This window comes from Saimiri boliviensis, chromosome 15, assembly GCF_048565385.1.
Source record: "Saimiri boliviensis isolate mSaiBol1 chromosome 15, mSaiBol1.pri, whole genome shotgun sequence".
Classification (NCBI taxonomy): Eukaryota; Metazoa; Chordata; class Mammalia; order Primates; family Cebidae; genus Saimiri; species Saimiri boliviensis.
Genome location: NC_133463.1, coordinates 73,390,053 through 73,412,012, shown reverse-complemented (window position 1 = coordinate 73,412,012; position 21,960 = coordinate 73,390,053). Strand labels below are relative to the sequence as shown.

At 44.6% G+C, this 21,960-nt stretch overlaps 1 protein-coding gene across 4 annotated transcripts in view; it reads left to right on the top strand.

The window, feature by feature from the left end:
* Positions 1-21,960, top strand: part of MTSS1 (MTSS I-BAR domain containing 1) — a 189,198-nt gene that overhangs the window by 16,252 nt on the left and 150,986 nt on the right. For all 4 annotated transcript variants that reach the window (XM_074387110.1, XM_003933721.4, XM_003933722.4 and 1 more), the window contains exons 2-3: positions 11,019-11,080; positions 15,688-15,761. In XM_074387110.1, the coding sequence (XP_074243211.1) occupies positions 11,019-11,080; positions 15,688-15,761 (136 nt within the window). The remainder of the gene's footprint in view (positions 1-11,018; positions 11,081-15,687; positions 15,762-21,960) is intronic.

Sequence of the window (21,960 nt, the reverse complement as noted above, 5' to 3'; positions counted from 1 at the left end):
AATGCAGAGGTGTGTGTGTATTTAGGGGACTGAAACCTCAAACATGATCCTCTCTAGGGGGAGAGAGTGTTTGCATGTCTGTTCAGGGAGTTGGAGAGATTGGCCCCAAGAGGAAGTAATCCCTAAAAGGCAGAAGTAGTTTTGGAGTTGGGTGGAGGCGGGTCAGAGCGGGTACTTCCAGGGAAGAGAAATGGGTGAGTGTAAATGGACCAATATGAAGTTATGCTTAGAAGGCCTAACATTTCACAGCGTGTGCAAGCCACTAGGTGTTTTGCTCAGGTTCAGTATCTAATGTAGACATTGATAGACAGGAATAAACGTGTGTAGCAATCAGCTTTGGCCTCTGGTTAGGAGGATAAAGGTTAGAGGGTAGATATTTATTATTCTGGGGAGAATTAAAGCTATACAAATATTAGGTAAAAGCAGCCAGCCCCTGTATTAGGTGGTTAAATATTGAGTTCCCAGGTCTCCAGATGAGAATCAGTCTTAGGTGAACCCACTAGACAATTTTATTTTAAGAAGAACTGGGCAGGCTGGTAGCGGTGGCTTATGCCTGTAATCCCAGCACTTTGGGAGGCCAAGGTGGGTGGATCACTTGAAGTCAGGAGTTCAAGATGAGGCTGTCCAACATAGTGAAACCCCATTTCTACTAAAAATATAAAAAATTAGCTGAACATGATGGCATGTTCCTGTACTCCCAGCTCTGTGGAGGCTGGGGCAGGAGGATCACTCAAACCTGGGAGGCAGAGGTTGCAGTGAGCCAAGACAGCGCCACTGCACTCCCGCCTGGGCAGCACAGCAAGATTCCATTTCAAAAAAAAAAAAAAAAGAACTGAGCAAACTTAGGAGCAGTTAATGCAGTTAACCGGGTGTGAGGGCAAACCCTTCCCTGGCCTTGGGCAAATGACTGACTCTTTCTGTGCCTGATTTTCCTATGGTTGGTAGGGAAGTGGTAAATGTCTGTTCTGCCAAGCGCCCTTTCAGCGTTATTGTGAAAGACCTTTGTACTCTCAAATGCAGCATCCATGGGAGGCGGTGCTTTCAGTGCCCATCATGAAGTCAGCTCAAACTTCCACATGGCAGGTTTTCACCTTTGAAAACTTGGCTATGCAAATGTCAGGTGTCCAGTGATGCAGGCAGTGACTTAACCGTAAACCTCTTCCTCTCTCTTTTGATAGGAGGAATTATTTGAAATAATAAAGGAAATTGTCATGGCAGTAAAAGTTGGGGGAGGCAAGGCAGAGCACTATGGCTCACGCTTGTAATCCCAGGCCTTTAGGAGGCCAAGGCAGGCACGTAGCTTGAATCCAGTAGTTCGAGACCAGCCTGGGTAACAGGGCAAAACCCATCTCTACTATAAATACAAAATGTAGTCGGTTGTAGTAGTGTTTCCTTGTAGCCTTAGCTACTTGGGGGACAAAGGCAGGAGGATCACTTGGGCCTGGGAAGTCAAGGCTGCAGCGAGCTGATACTGAGACATTGCACTCCAGCTTTAGTGACAAAGCAAGACACTGTCTCAAAACAAAAAACAGGCCAAGCACAGTGGCTCACACTTGTGATCCCAGCTCTTTGGGAGGCTGAGGTGGTGGATCACCTGAGGTCAGAAGTTCGAGACCAGTCTGGCCAACTGTGTCTCTACTAAAAATACAAAAATTAGCTGGACATGGCATACACCTATAATCCCAGCTATTTGGGAGGCTAAGGCAGGAGAATCTCTTGAACCCTGGGGTCAGAGGTTGCAGTGAGCCGAGATCGTGCCACTTCACTTCAGCCTGAGCGACAGAGCGAGACTCAATCTCAAAACAAACCCAAAATTGGGGAATGAGCTGAATTTAGGGGATGAAAAAGGAGAGGGATTCTATTTTTCAAGAAATTTGGAGCATGGAACACATATGCACATCTATTAAAAAAAAAAAAAAAATAGAACCAAAGCCTAGCTGTGGTTGAGCACCCTAAGGTAGTAGTGCCCTAAGGGGTGCCATTGTAGGGGGAGGTGGCCAGTGCTGTCCAGTAGAATGCTCTGCAGTGATAGAGATGCTCTGTGCCCATGCTGTCCAGTACGGTAGCTGCTAGCCACTGCAGAGCACTTGAGGTGTGGCTAGTGGGCTGAAAAACTGAATTTTCCATTTTATTTAATCATACTTTAAATAACCTCCTGTGGGGCCCCCCTGTTGGCAGCTCAGGATAGAGAAAGGAATACTTCCTGGTGGAGAACTTAAGAAATAAAATGACTTGGAAGATACGGTTGACATATTTGTTTAATTCTTTTTATTTTAAGTGGAGACACCCAGATGTCAGAAAACAGCCCGGGCATCCAACCTAGTAATTAGTGAGAAGGCAAGGCTTGATATCCTTGATTTATTTCGTTAGGGTGTTATTAGTTAACCAGTGGAGCAGTTTGCGAGGGGAGATGGACAGATGGACGGAGGGGGCACCTTTTGTGGTTCAGTCTTCCTTTTCATAGGCATATTTATTGCGGGTGCGCTTGGGCGAGTGGGTGAGGGTGGGCGGGCAAGGAAGCAACCATTGATTATCCCCAAGGCTGTCATCTGCTTGATGGACAGGGATAATTAGTGGATTAGGCAAGCCCCAATCAGAGAATAAAAGCCCAGGAATGGTATTTATGATGGATGGGCTTACCCGGTGCCTTTCATCTGAGGATCTTAGGAGCCCTTCATCTCCCAGGCTTGGGTGGGGAAGGGTGGTTTTGGGGACAAAGCTGTGACAGGCATTCACAGGCCCTGTCATCCCACACGCCCACTTCTGGAAGCTGAGCAGATTCCTGCCTCATGCTTGAAGAAGCAGGGAGTCCAGAGTCGTTCCAGCGTAGGTCAGAAGGTGCCAGCCTCCTCTGGAAGCTGCTTTACGCTGAAGGCTGAGCTCATCCGGGGTATACCCAGTGGAAGAAGAGGAGGGATGCTGTTGGCTGCATTCCTCACCCTCGCCCTGCTGAGGTCTCTCTGCAGACCTGGGAAGGGATCATGGTAGCAGGAGATTTAAAGCCCTTCCCAGATTGACTCTGTTGATCACCTGGTAGAAGAAGTTCAGTTTGTGTGTTCACAGAAAACCAGGATGAGGTAAAATTACCCATAATCATACCACAAGTGCCAACACTGTGAACATCTCGGTGCATTTCTCCCAGGCATTTTTCTACATAAGACGTGTCTCTTTGTTGTGTGTTTTGTGTTTTCTTCCTTTTTGTTTTTCCCTGAGACAGTTTTGTTCTGTTGCCTAGGCTGGAGTGCAGTGGTGTGATCTCGGCTCATTGCAACCTCTGCCTCCTGGGCTTTAATGATTCTCGTGCCTTAGCCTCCTGAGTAACCGGGATTACAGGTGTGTGCCACCATGCCAGGCTAATTTTTTGTGTTTTTAGTAGAGACGGAGTATTGCCATGTTGCCCAGGCTGATCTCGAACTCCTGAGCTCAGGTGATCCATCCGCCTTTGCCTCCCAAAGTGCTGGGATTACAGGTGTGAGCCACTGCGCCCAACCTCATATTTTCTTTCTCACATGTTGGGGGTCCTGACCATTTCTAGGGTGGCGTTAAAATCCCTTTGAACTATCTGCAGTTGTAATCAGGTGCACGTGTGCGGGGACCCTTGTCCTCTGCTCTACCTTGTGTGGGCTCCTCTAGGACCCACATATAAAGCGAGACCCAACCTCCTGTCTAAGCCACTTTTTGCAGCCCTGGGGCTGGGCTGGGCTGGGCTGGGCTGGGCTAGAGATTGGCTCTATTCATGTGGTTACTTGTACTTCCCAGAATCAGGGAACACTTGGACTGCAAAGTCAGATGTGGCATCCAATTGCAGCCTGGAGCTCTCCGCTTCAGCCTCTCTGGGCGTCAGTTTCCTCAGCTCTAAAATAACAGTAGCATCTGTCTGCCTGGGCTGCTGTGAGCCTGCAGTGAGAATGCAGGGCAAGCTGAGCTCCTTAGAGAGTTCCTTAGAGAGGTCTGTGGACCAGGAACAGCAGCATCTTTCAGATTAAATGGCCCCACCTCGACCAAGCGAATCCAAACCTGCCTGTCTGCAAGCTCCCCAAGTGAAGGATATGTAAATTATAGCTTGGGAAGGGCCAGTATATATACCTGGCGCCTGGCAACTCTTTAGAAAGCGGTGATGCTTCAGGATGATGGTGATGACAGTGATGTTTGTCAGGGTGAACAGAGGTACTTGGGAAGTTACCTGGCTGGTCATATACTCCACAGCTTGAATTCTCAGCTAGATCCACTGGTGAGCCAGCCTCTGGCTGGCACCTTTGGGCAGAACAAAGGCCTTTGAGCTGGAACCCCACTCTCTAGAACCTCTGCCCTGCTGGTTCCTATTTGAATTCCTTCTCCTCATGTGAGTCCTCCCTACCTCTGTGGCTCCTCCCCACTCACCCTTTCTCTAGCGGCCACAGTCCCCGGCCCCTCTCTGTTCCTTGTGTGGCCGCGTGGTGTTAGATTCCCTCAGCTGTCCCAGTGGGGCTGGGCTGAGAGAGGTAGTTGCTGCATTATTTATGGAGCACCGGTCACCAGCCTGCCGATGAGTTACACACAGTTATTCTCTGCCCAGTGTGTGGGATGCTGTCCTCGGCCTCTGTTTAATACAAAACAAAATGAAACCAAACAGGACGCCAAGCCAGAATGGCTGTTGGCCGACTCCTGTGCCTTGTGTTAGGTAAATGGCCTGCTGTATGTCCTTGCCTTGGGGAAAGTGGAGGAAGAGGAGGAAGATGAAGAGAGGCACTTGGGGGTGTCTCCCAAGCTCCACTTTGAGGGTGGGGTGGGAGGCCAAGTTGTGGATTTGTCTAGGGAGCCACCAAACTCCTCAGCTGAAGGAGAGTTAGAAGGCCTTTCTCTTAATTAAAACTAAGAAAACGACTTCATTATTTTCCTCTCTTCCCCAGGATCCAGAGTGACGTCAGGTCTGTGACCATTAGCCAGGTTCTGTCGTCCCCTGGCTGGTCTGGAATTCATGTCACTCACTGTCTGAAGGGTACCCTGGTCTTCCTCGGCTGACCCAAAGTCCCACCCTGGGTCTTGCCCTGGGAGGCTGCCCTTGTCCACCTGGGCCTCTTGGCCCGTGTCCTTCCTGGAGGAGTGGACAGCATAAATGTGCCACTCCAGTGTCCCTTGAGAGAGCTGGCCGGTGTCCCCTGCCTCCCTTTGTGTCAGCTGTACCTCCTACCACAAGCACTTTTCTCTCCTCTCTTCGTTTCTCTGTCCGTGCCCCACAGTCCAGAGGGGAAGCCCTCAGGCTCATGATAGCAGACTGTATGATGTGATAAGCTGCCGAGTAGGCACAGCTAATACATAGGTAGGTGGGAGGGGGTGTGTCAGAGAATGTTCCAGAAGAGGTGTCACAGCTGGGGAGTGACGGCTGAGTAGGAGTTTTCAAGATTGCTGAATTTGAACCCTGGAGGTTTGAAGAGAAGCAGGCACAGGGTGTGGTATGTGCGGAGAGTGTGGATGAGGTCGCGTCTTCAGGGAGGCCCCGTTTCTCATCCAAGGAAGCGAGACTGCCGTGCAGTTTAATGGAGGGAGTCCTCTTTACACACTTGTAAACAAACTGATTTTCTCTTCCCGTTTCTTTAATAGGGGTCTTTTCCCTTCTCAGAACCCAGTGTGATCTAAGTTCTGTTTTCAACCAACGCACCGCCAAGGGTTCCAGAAACTCCCTGCCCTCCTCTCTGAAGAAATTCAGGGGGCTTCTGGAGGAGGAGTGGCTTCTCATTTTGCCTCGTGACTCTGGACTTGGCAGACGCTGGGGGTGCGGCGGGAGTTTTGTTTTCTTTGATTTGGGTCCGTCTGGAATGTTGTGAAGCCTTTGTGTATTCTCGGGTGACGTCCACAGTGGGGTCTGTGTTGAATCGTTTTCATGGCTTTGGGAGTGCATTCCGAGGGATTTCCTCAAATGTGGACAGCTCAGCCAGCAACCTCAGGAACGGTATCTCTGGGACTTCTTGGTCTATGGGTGCAGATGCGAAAACTAAGATGCTTTCTAAAAGGGCTGTAAGCACTTCCAGTGTCTCGGGTTGCAGGTTTCTTTGGAAACTTGAGTATGGTTTCCTTTACAGAGTCTTGCTGTCAAAAATCCAGGACCTTTTCTCTGTTGCCTTTCAATCTTTTTACAGTTAACCTTCTTCCTCCTTCCTTACTTCCTCTAAGCTTGAATTACTATAGTAAAACTGCTCTCAGGTGTGTAGAAACTTCTTTCTTTGAAAGAAACTTCCAAAAAAATCTGGAACAACCTAACATCACCTTGCCTTTAAATTTTAATAACATTTACTCACTTTTTTTTTTCATTTCTTAACAAGGAGGTTTTTGTCTTCTGTTCCTAGAAGCTGATTTTTTTTTCTTTTTTTAGAATCTATTAAATTATATATTGCCTAAAACAGGTGGGCCTGACTGTCTTTGATAGACTGTCAAGTATCATTAAGTCAGGAGCAAGCTGCTTCGGGCAACCTTCTGGCTGAGTGGGTGTTCGTAGGCGGGGAGCTGTTAGCTGTACCCCTTGAGTAGAAAGGGGACCCCTCCTTTTGTTGCTAATTTGGTAAAGACTGAAATGGGGCTCCAAGTGGGGGTAGATAAGAAGTCTTTTCAGTGGTTTGAGTAGTCATCTTTTTCAGGCACATTCATCTCAGGGGTTGAGTACTCCACCCTGCCATTTGCTTAGCAGCGGTACAGAAATCGTCTGGCACTGAGCACCCAGCTGCCTTGGTCTGTTTCTGCCTCACCGTGGTTCACCAGCAGGTAGATGCAGAATGCTTTCCACATTAGCTAGTTCCACACCAAGGAGTCAGAAAGGGGGTTCCAGTCTGGATGGACAGTCTGACTTAGATTTTAAAATCTGCTCCCTACACATCCTAAAGGAGATTCCTCAGAGCCTATGGCCACTTGGATCCCTCATATCAGATGTCTGTTCAGCACGTCCTGTGTACCGGGAACTGTGTCGGGCACTTTCTATATGTGACCTCATTCGTTCCTCACCCCAGCCCTGTGAAGACGTGACTCCAACCCATTTTGAGGTCAAATGACTTGCCTAATATCACATAGAAAATGGGAGAGCTAAGGTTCAATCCAAGAGATTGGGCTTCTGTGCTTGCATTCTTTATTCTTCTCCTTTGTTTTTTCAGTGTTCAATAATTGGTGGTGTTCCTAATGGTGATGGAATTACTTGTTTTGGTTATCGTTCTTAGAAGGGAACAATCCCTGAGAGGTGAAGTGATTTCCCCTAGTCCATGCCTGGCAGGGCTGTGACTAGACATCAGGACCCAGTGTCCCCTGCCCAGGCCTCTGGCCAGCTCTGCATGTTCTCAGTGAACATGCCTCACCTCTTTTTTTTGCTTTTTTTCTTTGAGACAGGGTCTTGCTCTGTTGCCCAGGCTGGAGTGTAGTGGCACATTCACGGCTCACTGCAGCCTCAACCTCCTGGGCTCAAGCAATTCTCCCACCTCAGCCTCCTGAGTGGCTGGGACTACAGGCATGTGTCACAGCACCCAGCTAGGGTTTTTTTGTTTTTTTTTTTTTTTTTGTATTTTCAGTAGAGATGGAGTCTTGCCATGTTGTCCAGGCTGGTCTTGAACTCCCGGGCTCAAGTGATCCTCCTGCCTCAACTTCCCAAAGTGCTGAGATTACAGGTGTGAGCCACCACACCCGGCTGGCCCGCTGTTTTCTTAAGAAATATTTTGATCGTCTTAATAATATTTCTCCAGGATACCCCAGATGGGAGTGGTTGGTGTTTGGGAGAGAAGGGCCTGGCTCTCTGGTAATCTTCCTTGTGTAGCTGAGAGATAGTATCACCTTTGCCTAGAAGTAGGTGAGCAATGTTTCTGAATGTGCTTGGATTTCTCAAAAAGCTTTTCATCGTGTCTTGTGGCTCAGAAAGAGAAGGAAAGGCCAGGTGAAACTGCTATGGGTTGGTTGAGCCTTTGTGTTCTTAGCGGTGCCAACTGCTGTCCTGCTGGACAAAAACTCCAGTGGCCATCCTGAGGATTCTGATCTTGGCCATTATCTCTTTAATTAGATACAGGTGTACAGGGGGTGTTCATATCTGGACTGGATTAAAAAATGGCATGCATGTTGGGTGTGGTAATTGGAGCCCCACGATGTCTTCTTGATGGGCCTTGAATGATAGTCTGAGCTCTCATAAGTTTTCATTTGACATAAGTTAATATACAGTTCTGCTGTTGTGTGGAAGAAACCCCCAGGGCACAAACTTGAGATGGAGGCCATGTGGTGACAAGACCCTTGCACGGGTGTTGGTTGACAGTAGCTCAGGTGTAGCTGCCAAAGGCCTCTGCCAGGAGCCAGCCAGCCAGGATTCCTGCCGGGCTGTAGCTTAGTGTCCCATGGGGGCGAGTTGCCACTTAGAGGAATAAATCCAGAAACCTGCACTTGGGCCAAGCAGGTCTCAAATGCATGAAGGCAGAACTGATGGATGTAATCTAGCAGCATGTGTGAAACAGACTTTAGCATTTGGGTGGATTGTAAATTCAACGTGCTATTGTTGCCAGAACCTCTAATTTGGTCTTAAATTTTTGAAAGTGTAATGACTTTATTGTTTTCATTAAAATGATACATGAGCCTTATAAAGAAAACTCACAAGACTTCAGCCATAAAGGAAAATACAAAGGAGAAAGCCACACATTGGTCCTGATTTTAACTCCCGGAAGTAACCTGTTTTAATATTTTGTAGACCATTTTCCAGATCTCTCTATGTACATTTTCAGACAGAATTAATAGCCAGAGAAGTATATAAATAGGCCATTCTATAACAAGGTGTTCCCTGTTATAATGTGAGCTATGCACGATCTTTTAGAAAACGTACTTAATTGTACTTTCATTTAGCAGAAGAAAATGAAACTGAAGTGAAGAAATACTGTTAATTGTTTCTTCACCACTTTCTTTAAATTGATTTCTCAGTGGTAACTTTAAGACAGTGGTTCTTGACTGGGGGTGATTTGGTCCCCTAGAGGCCATCTAGCAATGTCCCATTTTTTGGTGGTTCTAACAAGGGGGTGGGGGAACACTGGCATCTAGTGAATGGAAGACAGGGTACTGCTAAACAAATGTGCAGGACACCCCCTACCACAGGGAATTATCTGGCCCCAAATGTCTGTGGTGTTGAGGCTGAGAAGCTGCTCTATCAGGTTAAGAAAAAAATGATGATTCAAACTATTAGGAATGTAAAACTGTTACCATGTTTTAGCTGGTTGCAGTTTCAGACAGTTTTGATTGGGCTTCTGTAATGAGAGATGAGTTGATGAACCTCATTCTAGTTTCTTCCTCCTTTCCTCAGCAAGAAAATCAAAAGGTCGCGTATGTTGTTTCTACCTTGTCAATGTTCATAACATGTACATTCTATTCTGCAAACATAATCCCCAGGTGTTTAGTCTTAGTTCTGTATTTTTAAATTTTATTTTATTTTTTGAGACAGAGTCTTGCTCTGTTGCCCAGGCTGGGGTACAATGGTACCATCTTGGCTCACTATAACCTCCGCCTCCCAGGCTCAAGTGATTCTCCTGCCTCAGCCTCCCGAGTAGCTGGGACTACAGGCATGGACCACTATGCCTGGCTAATTTTTGTTTTTTTAGTAGAGACAGAGTTACACCATGTTGGCCAGGCTAGTCTCCACCTCCTGGCTTCAAGTGATCTGCCCACCTCGGCCTCCCACCGTGCTGGAATTACAGGTGTGAGCAACAGTGCCCTGCCCTTAGTTCTGTACTTAAACGATCAATGCCAAAGACCACTTCTCTGTCCATCGTTTCCCCTTTTCTGGGTTGCTTTAGAGTTACCTCTTGGTTGGTGGGCTGTTTGACCTGACTATAAACTTAACGTGTAGGAAGGGAGATGTCGGTCCCTGCTCTGCTTTGCCCTGGTGGGACTTGCACCTGCAGGTTTCAGTTTGTGTCTGCACACCATACTTAGAGGAAGAGTAGGGAGACATGATGAGTGTCTCTGGGATGTTGTCAGGGTGTGAAGCAGGGTCTCGTGGAGAAATGGGGTTGGATGTGAAACTGGATTTTGAAAAGACTTCCATGTTGAAGCAGGATATTGATCTTTTTTTTTTTTTTTTTTTTTTTTTTTTTTTTTTTTTTTGAGATGGAGTCTTGCTCTGTCACCAGGCTGCAATGGCACAATCTCAGCTCACTGCAACCTCTGCCTCCTAGGTTTAAGCGATTCTTCCGCCTCAGCCTCCCGAGTAGCTGGGACCACAGGCATGTGCCACCACGCCCAGCTAATTTTTGTGTTTTTAGTAGAGACGGGGTTTCACCATGTTGGCCAGGATGGTCTTGATCTCTTGACCTCGTGATCTGCCACCCTGGCCTCCCAAAGTGCTGGGATTACAGGTGTCAGCCACTGTACCCGGCCAGGATATTGATCTTAACTGAGAGTTCCCAGAAGATTAGAACTAGAACTGCATGAACATCAAGGACAGGGTGGCTGATAATAGGCTGCCCTGGGAAGGTGCTGAGCTCCCTGTTAGATGAAGTGTGTTGGGGAGCCACCTGTTGCTATATTGTCCACAGGTGTTGGGCTTAAGCTGTCAGGTGAGGTGCTACATTAGGTAACTTTCACCTTGAGATTCTGATAGTCTTATCAATGCTTCTTGTAACCACGTGTCTGGGGAAGAGCCCCAGCCACTCTGGCTCCTTCTTTAGTGTTATTTGGGAAAAGGGGGAAAACAGCCAGGGCCATGTTGATGAGCAAGTGGTTTAGGGTGGAGCCTTAAATGTTCTGTACGCTTTAAATTTGGACCCACCATCTGCTGACTCAAAAGTGTATGTGTTAGATCCTGCCGAACTGGTTCAGTTGATGTTTGTAGTATTTACAAGATTACAGGAACTGAGCACATTCTACACCTATTCCTGAGCCAATACATGTATATAGGATCTGGGAAACACAACACAGACCCGCAGAGGAAGAGAACATACACAGATTGTTCCCTGCATGATTGGAATTGGGTGTTCTGTTATTGTAGTAATCAGATGTCTATCACAGTGTGACTTACTGATGTCTTTGATTTGTTGCAGGGGAGCTATCCAGTTTGGGAAGATTTCATAAACAAAGCAGGAAAGCTGCAGTCCCAGCTTCGGTAAGTAGAAGCATGTGTTCTACAGGAAAAGGGTAACATAGTGAGGCAAGGATGGAATTGGGACAGAGCAAAATGCAGATGGATTAGGGCCAATTCTGGAAGTGCTACAGATACGGAGGCATTGGTGGGTTCTGATTGCAGCATTATTACCTATAGCCTCATATCCTAGGCCCTGATTCCCATATGTAAAAGGGGACTCATTCATGTCTGCTTTGCCTCCTTCTGTAGGAATTTTAAGAGTCAAATGAGGTAAGTACGGGATGTTTGGTAGCAATGGGTAACATTTATGTAGTGCTTGCTATGTGCCAGGTATTTGTTAACTTGTTTAAGTCTCATAACTCCACAAGGTCCATACCATTGTTGTCCCCATTTTACTGATGAGGAAACTGAGGCATGGGAAAGTTAAATAGCTGATCCATAGTCACATCATTAGTAAATGGCAGAGCAAGGATTTGAACTGAAGCTCTCTGGCTCCAGAGTCCATGTTTTCCTCCATTCTGCTTAGTGCCTCTCCACATATAGAGTTTAAAACCTTGTGTTGATGGTGGTATAATTCCATTTACATGAAATATCTAGCAAAAGCCTATCTATAGAGAGATGTCCATCAGTGGTTGCCTAGGTAAGGGTGAAAAAGGAGAGTGACAAGTGAATAAGATGGATCTTTTGGGGTGGAGGAAATGTTCTAAAATTGGATTGTGGTGATGGTTGTACAACTCCAAATTTACTAAAAATTATTGACTCATACCCTGAAAACGGGTGTATTTTATGGTATGTAAAGTATGCCTTTGTGAAGCTGCCTAACAAGATCCAGTGCTGAGCTTGAAGGGGCTGTGATCGCCTAGTCTTGTGTTTGTTCATGTATCGTGTGCTATGAAATAGAAAATGGCCAGGTGTGGTGGCTCACGCATGTAATCCGAGCACTTTGGGAGGCTGAAGTGGGTGGATCACAGGGTCAGGAGTTCAAGACCAGCCTGGCCAAGATGGTGAAACCCCGTCTCTACTAAAAATACAAAAAATTAGCTGGGTAAGGTAGCACGCGCCTGTAATCCCAGCTACTCGGGAGGCTGAGGCAGAGAATTCCTTAAACCTGGGAGGCGGAGGTTGCAGGGAGCCAAGATGCGCCGCTGAACTCCAGCCTAGGGGACGGAGCGACTCCATCTCAAAAAGAAAATATGTCAGCATTTTCTTGTTAAAGCTCTACCCTTTTAAATCATTGTGGTGAAGGGATACAATTGCACTTAGTGGGTGCTTCATGAAGGATAGACATTTTAAAAGGTAATTATTTTGATGATCCTGGTTCCCAGCATTTAGGGGATGATGTTGGTTGGTTTGGATGGAGGAAGATGGTTCAGAGAGCAGGGCAGGTAGGGGTTTTCCAGGATAAAGAGCCGTGTGGACGACAGAGAGGTGGGAGAGGGATGAAGTGATGTTCTCTGGCCTTTGCCTGTGGACACCGAGGGTCCCTGCCCAGAGTGTTAGCCATAGGACTGGAAGGTCCATCACTCCCTATAGACTAAATAACTTGGGAAGGGTGGGTCTTTTTTCTTTCATTTCTTCAGCCTTGTTTGGGGCTTGAGATTTCCATCCATGAACCGGAGGCTCAGATGGTCAGTCAACTTGGAATACTGCACCTTTCCCAGTTGCCAAGTCCTTTACTTAAGCCTTGCTTAACCTCTTGTAATTACTTTCTGCTGGATCAGATCCAACCTCCTCTGCTCCGGATTTGTGGCTTCTCACCTGAGTCCTTCACCAGCCTCACCCTGTTTATCTTTATCTACTCCCACCTCCCTGTCTGCCATGATTACCATTCATTTCAGGTGGCTTCATCTCCATCCTGTAGGAGGTCTCCTCCTGTAGTAATACAGTAAAACATTTAAATATATTTCCCGCCACTTTTTCTTATTCAGCCTCATTTAACTGTCTGGCAGCCTTCCAAGAAAACTGTTAACTTCTTTTTTTTTATCAGCGAGGGTCTTGAGGCTTAAAGTAATGAATGGATCAGCTATCCTAAACATATAAAGTAAAATTTAAAGTAATCTTAACCTATCCGTACTGGTACAGGATACATTTTATATTATTAAACAATATTTTGTCCTGAAGGCAGGGACCATTTCTTTATTATTTTGTTAAACTTCTAGTACAGGGCTGAGAGCAATATAGGGGCCTCATGCACATGGTTTAGTTTTGTGTATTAGAGGGAAGGTGAAGTTTAGATTGCAGAAGAGGCATAGAAGGCTTGGTATATTTAAGCTGAATCACTCCTCTGTGTTTCTGTTGGTTGTAAGTTTGCTCTGCCCCATCAGAGAGGGCCAAGATGTCTTGTGACTACATGAGACAGTGAAATATGACTGCCATTTAAAAGCCTCAAAATTGATCACTATTCTAATTTTCAGCAGAGCCCTGGTGATCGCGTAATACTCAAGGCACCTCTACAGCTGGTTCATTAAATTTGGATGATTAGCATTGAGTTGGATGAGAATAAATCCAGCCATTGTGTCAGATATTAATTGTAAATCAGAACATGCTATTTATAAATCCCAGGATGTTCGATAAAGCTAATTTTTCCAGGGCTTGTGTTTGATGAAACTCTAAAAAATATGCTTCGAAGTTGTTTTGTGTATGTGTCTGTCATTATTTTGAAAAATTTTGAGCAGATGTTTTCTTGCTCTACTGGAAAACAACAGGCCTCATTTTGAAGTTTGGCTCTAAGGGATTGTTCCCTGGATTTTCCCAGGAACTATTTCCAGCACCTTCCAGGAACCTTTTGTTTCAAAGCTGCCATTGCTGATGTTTAAAGGCCATTCCATTCCCTTTTTTTTCTTTTCTTTTAGAGAGAGGGTATTGTTCTGTCACCTAAGCTGGAGTGCAGTGGCACAACCATGGCTCATTGCGCACTTGACCTCCTGGGTTCAAGTGATCATCCGGCCTCGGCCTCCTGAGTAGCTGGGACTACAGGCATGCACCACTGTGCCTGGCTAATTTAAAAACAGCATTTTTGGGGGTAGAGACAGAGTCTTAGTATGTTGCCCGGGCTGGTCTCAAACTCCTAAGCTCAAATGATCTTCCCACCCCAGCTTCCCAAAGTGCTGGGATTACAGGCATGAGCCATTGCACCTGGTTCCATTTTTCTCTATTTTGAAATCTTCTCTTTCTAGTCCTTATTGTTATTCTTCCTTCAGCAACTTTGCGGCCTTAGGAACGCTCAATAAAGACTGGAGTTATATAAGAAATACTTGAAAATTAACACTTGGTTCTAAGTTTGATTGTAAAGTCCTTGAACTCTAGTTCTAGGGCTTGTTTGTGTGGAATCTGTGGCCCGGGCTTGGAGTGTTGATGACACTGAATGATGCCTTAGGTCACGACTCTAGGAACCAGTAGACTTCAGAAGGCTCAAGGCATCTTATGGTGCCCAAGAAAATATTAAGAATCTAGAGTAATTTTTTTTTTTTAAAGAGATGGGGTTTCACCATCTTGGCCAAGCTGAGTCTTGAACTCCTGCCCTCGTGATCCACCTGCCTCGGCCTCCCAAAGTGCTGGGATTACAGGCGTGAGCCACCTCGCCCAGCACAGAGTAATTTCTAGGACATAAAATGACTTTAGTACGTTCTCCCCATTCTCAGCTTGTAGGAATTTGGAAGATTCGGTTGAAATAACATCCTAAGGTTGAAAGAGTAGTATCTCAATTTTATTATAACTAGGATCTAGGGAGAAAAGTCACACTGCCAGGATCTTGTCTTATAGTGGATCAAGCCCAAGCCTGTCAGTCATGATGCTGGGATACTTGTCCCAGCTCTAGTATGAACTAGGGACCTTGAATGTCACTTTGTATCTGTGGCCTCAGTTTTCCCATTCCTAAAATGAATGGTTTGAACTACGTGATCTGTCTCCCAGGTTCCTTCCCCTGACTGATGTGCGCAAACATACTGCTTTCCTACTCCAAAATTAATTTCACCTCCACCACTTATATTTTAATGTTTTTTTTTCTTTTAGGCAGAAGTACCTATCTTTTCCTCCTATGCAAAATTTTGCCTGGTAATAGTGTTGTTTGTTTGTTTGTTTGCGACAGAATCTTGCTCTGTCTTCCAGGCTGGAGTGCAGTGGCATGATCTCAGCTCACTGCAACCTCCGCCATCTGGGCTCAAGTGATTCTCCTGCCTCAGCCTCCCAAGTAGCTGGAATTATAGGTGCATGCCACCACCCCTGGCTGAGTTTTTATATTTTTAGTAGACACGGGGTTTCACCATCTTGGCCAGGTTGATCTCCAGCTCCTCACATCATGTGATCCACCTGCCTCAACCTCCCAAAGTGTCAGGAATACGAGCATGAGCCACCATGCCCAGCCCTGGTAATAATTTCATATAATCAGATGAAATGGAATGGGAAGGGCTACTATCGTTTATTGATTAGCACCAAATGAGCCGGATATTATTAGGGTGGAGCACTTGGGAAAAAGTGGGTTCACTAAGCCAGTGGTTGTCCATGCTCAGTTGAGTTATTTCTGGAGAAGGTTTACATGTACTCCTTAGCAGAGGTTTTAGGCTTTGAGCTGTAATGAATTTGCTAGGGTGAGATGTTCCTCATGCTTTTGTTATCTGTTTGCATTTTAGGACAACAGTAGTAGCAGCAGCTGCCTTCTTGGACGCCTTTCAGAAAGTGGCTGACATGGCCACCAACACACGTGGTAAGCAGATGGAGGCTGACTCCCAGCGTTAACTGCATTCAGCATGTGGGCTCGTCCCCTTGGGTGGCTGCACAAGAAGATGCAGCTTAAGTTATCAGAGCTGAGCTGACTCATATTTTTCCATTTTTAAAGACTCAGTGGGATTCCACATATTAGAAATTGCAACTAGTTTTCTGGATAATAAAGCACACGTGAAGAAGAATGAAAAAGAAAGAAAATGAACCACTCTTTCTGCATGAGTTGGCTTGATGAAATTTTTTATCACTTTAATGACGTGCTGGTTGTGGAACCATGAGCTGTGTGCCTTTGGTTGCAATTTGTTTGCATTTTCTTCCTTACATAGATTTTCCTTGTTTCCTCATGGAATGGGAAGCAGTAGGGATGATTGGATAGACTATTTTTCTGAGTTTCCATAAAATGAGGAGCCCTTTTAAAATAAGGATCTCATTGTGTTATATCTATTTATGTGTCCCTCACATTTGACTGGAAACCTGCTGACATAGAGACTATGACTTATTCATGTCTGAAGCCCCAAAATATGGTGCCTAGAACATAGGAGATGTCTAAAGTATGTTTATTAAATAAATGAACAAAGAGAAATCGTTTGAAAAAAATACAATGGCTGTGGCGAGTACTGAAACATAAAAATATTCATGACATGTGAAAAATATAAAAAGAAAATGAGTATCCTTATATGCATGACCGTCTTTAGAAATGCAACATTACCGTTGGGTGCCGTGGCCATGCCTGTAATCCCAGCACTTGGGGAGGCCGAGGCAAGAGATCTGAGGTGGATCACTTGAGGTCAGGAGTTCGAGACCAGCCTGGCCAACATGGTAAAACTCCGTCTTTACTAGAAGTACAAAAATTAGCTGGGTGTGTACACACACACACAAAAATCCATCTCTACTAAAAGTACAAAAATTAGCTGGGTGTCTACTAAAAGTACAAAAATTACGTGCCTGTAATTCCAGCTACTTGGGAGGCTGAGGCATGACAGTTGCTTGAACCCGGGAGGCAGAGGCTGCAGTGAGCTGAGGTCATGCCACTGTACTCCAGCCTGTGCGACAGTGAGTGAGACTCTGTCTCAAAAAAGAAAGAAAGAAAGAAAAGAAATGCATGCAACATTACCATTAACAGACAATTCCCCTTTTCAAAGGGAGGAGGATGCTTTTCTTTTTATTGCAATGCAGCTACTTTCTCCTGCCTCTTACTTTAACTTGTCTTTTAGGGTCTCCCTGTTGCACTGGTAGCTATAGCCCCGTTCTTTTCATTGTCATGGTGACATTGGAAAATTTGGGTTGTAGGGGCAAGTGTTGGGGACTCCCAGGCACATGAAAGTTTCGCTGGACCACCAGATGGGTACCTTCAGTGCAGTGATACTCATTTATCACAGGTGCTTAATTAAATATTTGAATGAATTTGCAGTAAGAACATTTCTCATTCATTGAACAAACACCTTTTACTTCAGGCACTATCCTGGGATCACAGAAAGCACTATGGCTCTCCTTGTCCTGGAGGGGCTTACAATTGAGTGGGGAAATAAGACGTATAAATAAAGAATTTTAGCATAGAAATAATATGTTTGGTACATTAATAGTTGTAGAACAAAGTGCTAGGGGAATATAGAAAAGTGAGCAATTAACTCAGGGAGTATAGGAAGTTTTCCTAGGGGAGGTAATATTTCTCCTCATTTCCAGGACGCCAGCAGGCATTTGCACTGTTCCCTGGGAGAATGTGACAGAGAAATTAGAACCATTGTTTCTTCATCCAGTATGTCAGCTTGGTGTGGATCTTAACCTGTATCTTTTAAAAAGTCCTTTAAAAAAATATTCCATAACTTATGTGTGTCTGTTATAGAAACTTGAGAGCTGGGCGCAGTGGCTCATGCTTATAATCACAGCAGTTTGAGGCTGAGGCAGGTGGGTCACCCGAGGTCAGAAGTTCGAGACCAGCGTGGCCAACATAGCGAAACCCCATCTCTACTAAAAATACAGAAAATTAGCTGGGCGTAGTGGTGGGTACCTGTAATCCCAGCTACTCAGGAGGCTGAGGCAGGAGAATTGCTTGAACCCAGGAGACAGAGGTTACAGTGAGCCGAGATCACGCCATTGCACTTCAGCCTGGGTGATAGCGCGACACTGTGTTTCAAAAAGCAAAAAAAAAAAAAAAAAAAAAAAAAAGAAACTTGAGAAAATACAACTGTAAAGAAAAACTTAATATACAAGCCACTGCAGGGTTAACAGTATTGAATTTTTTATTTTCTTCTACTTCAGCAGTATCTGGAACTGGACTTGCCAGCCATATTGATATCTTTCTGTAATAGCCATCAGAACAGGTCTTTCTCACTCCATCTCCCAGGCTGGAGTGCAATGGCGCAGTCTTGGCTCACTGCAACCTCCCCCTCCCCGGATTCAAGCGATTCTCCTGCCTCAGCCTCCTGTGTAGCTGGGATTACAGGCATGTGCCACTACACCCGGCTAATTTTTGTATTTTTAGAAGACATGGGGTTTCACCATATTGGCTAGGCTGGTCTCGAACTCCCAACCTCAGGGGGTCCACCCACCTCAGTCTCCCAAAGTGCTGGGATTACACATGTGTGCCACCATGCCCAGCTAATTTTTGCATTTTTAATACAGACAGGGTTTCACCATGTTGGCCAGGCTAGTCTTCCAACTCCTGACCTCAAGTGATGTGCCCGTCTCGGCCTCCCAAAGTGCCAGGATTATAGGTGTGAACCACAGTGCCTAGCCCAGAATATGTCTTTTGTTTTTTTTAAAAGCTGCTCTGCTGTTTTAAGGAACTTGGCTAACTGGCATTGCATGATTGAGGGCTCTGGGATAATAATGTTTTTATATTTTAACGTTTAATTCTTGGGTGGATCCTACAGATGGAATGGAAAAAGGTCCTCAGATTGTCCATAAGTTCCTGTAGGGGGAACCTGGGATTTTGAAGATGCTGCTCCCAGAATAGTTCTTGGCAGGACACTGGAGGGCCTGGAAATTGTCATCTTTGAAGGGAGGAAAAACAGCCATTATTTGTGCAAAAAGAAACCGAAGAGCCTCACTGCAGAAGTAACGGGTGTAGAGTAGTAATTTGGAGGTGATGCATTTCACCAAAGGCAAATAATCTCATAGTGAACTAACCCCTGCTTTGACATATTTTTAGATGATTGGATTTCAGATCATTTTTAGTGATACCAGGGTACTTTCTGTTTAAAATTAATACGTATTACTATTTTCATTGAATGTGGGAATGTGAGAACTCTCAAATGACCTAAATCTATATGGGTGATGGAAAGAAGGTATATTTTACAGAGATAAGGGAAACTTGAATGCACTTCTTAATAAGTGTCAAAAGTAACTATTATTTTTTTTACTTAAAAATTAAAAAAAATAGAGCATGCTCTTTAGTTTAAAAAATTGAAATAAGTCGGCTGGGTACAGTGGCTCATACCTGTAATCCCAGCATTTCGGAGGCAGAAGCGGGTAGATCACCTGAGGTCAGGAGTTTGAGACCACCCTGACCAACTGTCTCTACTAAAAATATAAAAATTAGCCAAGCATGGTGGTGGGTGGGTGCCTATAATCCCAGCTACTCAAGAGGCTGAGGCAAGAGAATCACTTGAACTTGGGAGGTGGAAGTCGCAGTGAGCCATGATCACACTGTTGTGCTCCAGCCTGGGTGAGAGAACAAGACTCTGTCTCAAAAAAAAAAAAAAAAAGAAAAAAGAAAATTGAAATAGGTATATGAAGTAAAATCTACCCTCCCTAACCTTCCTGCACCTCCCTGGGATTTGGGTTAGCGTTGTTTACAGATATTTTTGCATATATAAACAAACATGCCTGGGAGAAGAAAGAAAACTAGTCGTCCACAACATGTGGAATGACACATGAGATAAAATATCCCTGTGTGACCTTTTACAGAAGGCAGCCCCTAAGAAACATTGTTCCTGTGCTTTTTACTGCATAGTATATTATAGTTACTTTTCCAGTACCAAGATCTACCTGATTCTTTCTAGCGGCCAAATGGCGTTTCTGAATATAGCACTGTCTGAATATAGCACAATTGAATCGTTATTCTATTGATAGATATTTAGGTTATCTCCAAGTTTTTGCTACTACAAGCTCTGCTGCAATTAATGCCCTAGTATATATCCTTTTGAAGTCCTACAAGTGACCTCTTTTTAATGGTGTATGGATCACCAAGGAAATGATAATCTGTAAAAAGTGCTTCAAGCTGTTTTGGTCAGCAGCAAATAGATTTGGGGCTTAGGTTGGTGTAGGCCGTGACTCTAGCAGAGTTTGTAGTTTGATATCTACCCTCTACAGAAAGAGCATCCTTGATCTACTCCCTTGCTTTTAGAGCCTTTCCATGTATGTTTTTCTTTTTCCTTCCCTCTTGATGGAAGCGGTAGGAGGGAATTGCAATTATTATTAAGTGCATGTCTTCTGGGCAGGTGCCCAGAATTTCAAGCTAGCAAGCTGCTCTGGTTTCCAAAATATTAGCATCTCATATTGTTTCCAAAAGGAAACAGCTCTGAATGGTCTTTGTCCTTTATAACAAATCTTTTACACTAGCGATTAATAAAATTTACTTAGGAAAAACTTTGAAAACTAGTCACTATAAGAGCAAAATCAATCTAGTCGTTATGTACCTATTAAACAGAGTGTGAAAATATGTTAGAACTTAGTTGCTTCCATTATTTTTTAAATGAAAGTGTATAAGTGGATATTATGATGTGTATATTTGGGTTAATAAACTGTAATGGAATTTCAGTTTATTAGCACTAGGCACAGTTCCACATTTTATTGATTTTAGACTCTGGATGAATATACAATTTGTTTTAAATATGAAAGTACCTTTTTCTGTATTATTGAACACAAAGAATTAGTCTCTAGGTATCTGGTATACGTGGAACCCGAGGCTTTGCGAAGCAGGGTCTCTGGGTCTCTGCTTCCTTCACATCCATGATGGATCCACAGACGGTTATCACAGGAGCTGAGAAATGTTTGAACTGAGTGGCATGCATTTGTCTGGGCTGCTTAAAAAATAAGAAAAGAAAAATTAAGGAAATTAAGACAAAGATGATACCTACTCCATAGCCTATGGTGAGAACAAAAAGACTTAATAGGCATAAACCACTCAGAACAGCCCAGCCCATGGTACACATTCAATAAAGGCTGGCTATCCTCATTTCCAATCTTAAAATCATGCCCACTTTTTAGACTAACAAATAAAAGATTCTGGACATTAAAGATGATCTAGTGTGCCTGGGATCCATTTCCTTCCTTCTGAGAATCTGAAATGCCTTTCTCAGGCATTTGATGTGTTATCTAAACTTCCCTGAGATGGTTATTTGAAACCATGAAAGTAATTACAGAGGCACATGAAAATGAAAGTCACACAACATTGTGCTCTTCAAAGGCCCTTGCTGACACAAGCAGATGGCACAGTGGCCAGGATGGGCCAGTGCTGACTAAGAGGGAGCGCATCGTCCGCTGGGTACTCCGTGCAAGTCCCTGATGTGGAAGGGCACGGGCTTACAGGTGTATGAATTTTATTCCCCATTTGGATCCTGAATGCATTAAAAAAAAAATCTCTGTAGCACAAAAAAATAATCTGTGTAGTTGAAATAACAAAAATTTATGTGTGTTAGTTAGAATAAAGACTAGATTGGGATTTGGGATGTGTAGGTTTGACTTCATGCTTTTTCAGCCGTGTGACCTTGAGTAAATATTTCCCTTCTCGGGGCTTCCATTTTCCCACCTATAAAGGGCCTTGGAGCCTAGATGATCACAAGTCATTTTTTTTTTTTTTTTGCTCTAACATTCTATGATTTTAAATCCCTCTTTGGTTCTCATTAACTATAAATGAAGTTGGACAGTGTAAATTTCCTTTTCTATATTATCTTTAGAGCTTCCAATTTTTGCTCTGAGGACAAAGGAAGTGGAGGAAGCAAGATTAAGCCGAAGATAGTGGAGGGAAAAGGTTAGAAGAGAAAAGGGAAAATTACAGATGGGCGTTTGGGTTGAGGCTCCCTCTCAGACTTGGAGTGTGTGCAGGAGAGAGGCAGGTGGATGCCAGAACTTCAGGGATAGCCATCAGAGGCTGGAGCTTTAGCCAGGTGCTTTAATCCATGAGTCTGGATCACCAAGGTTGGTGAAGCGTGTTGGTCAAGAAAGTTTCTGACAGCTTA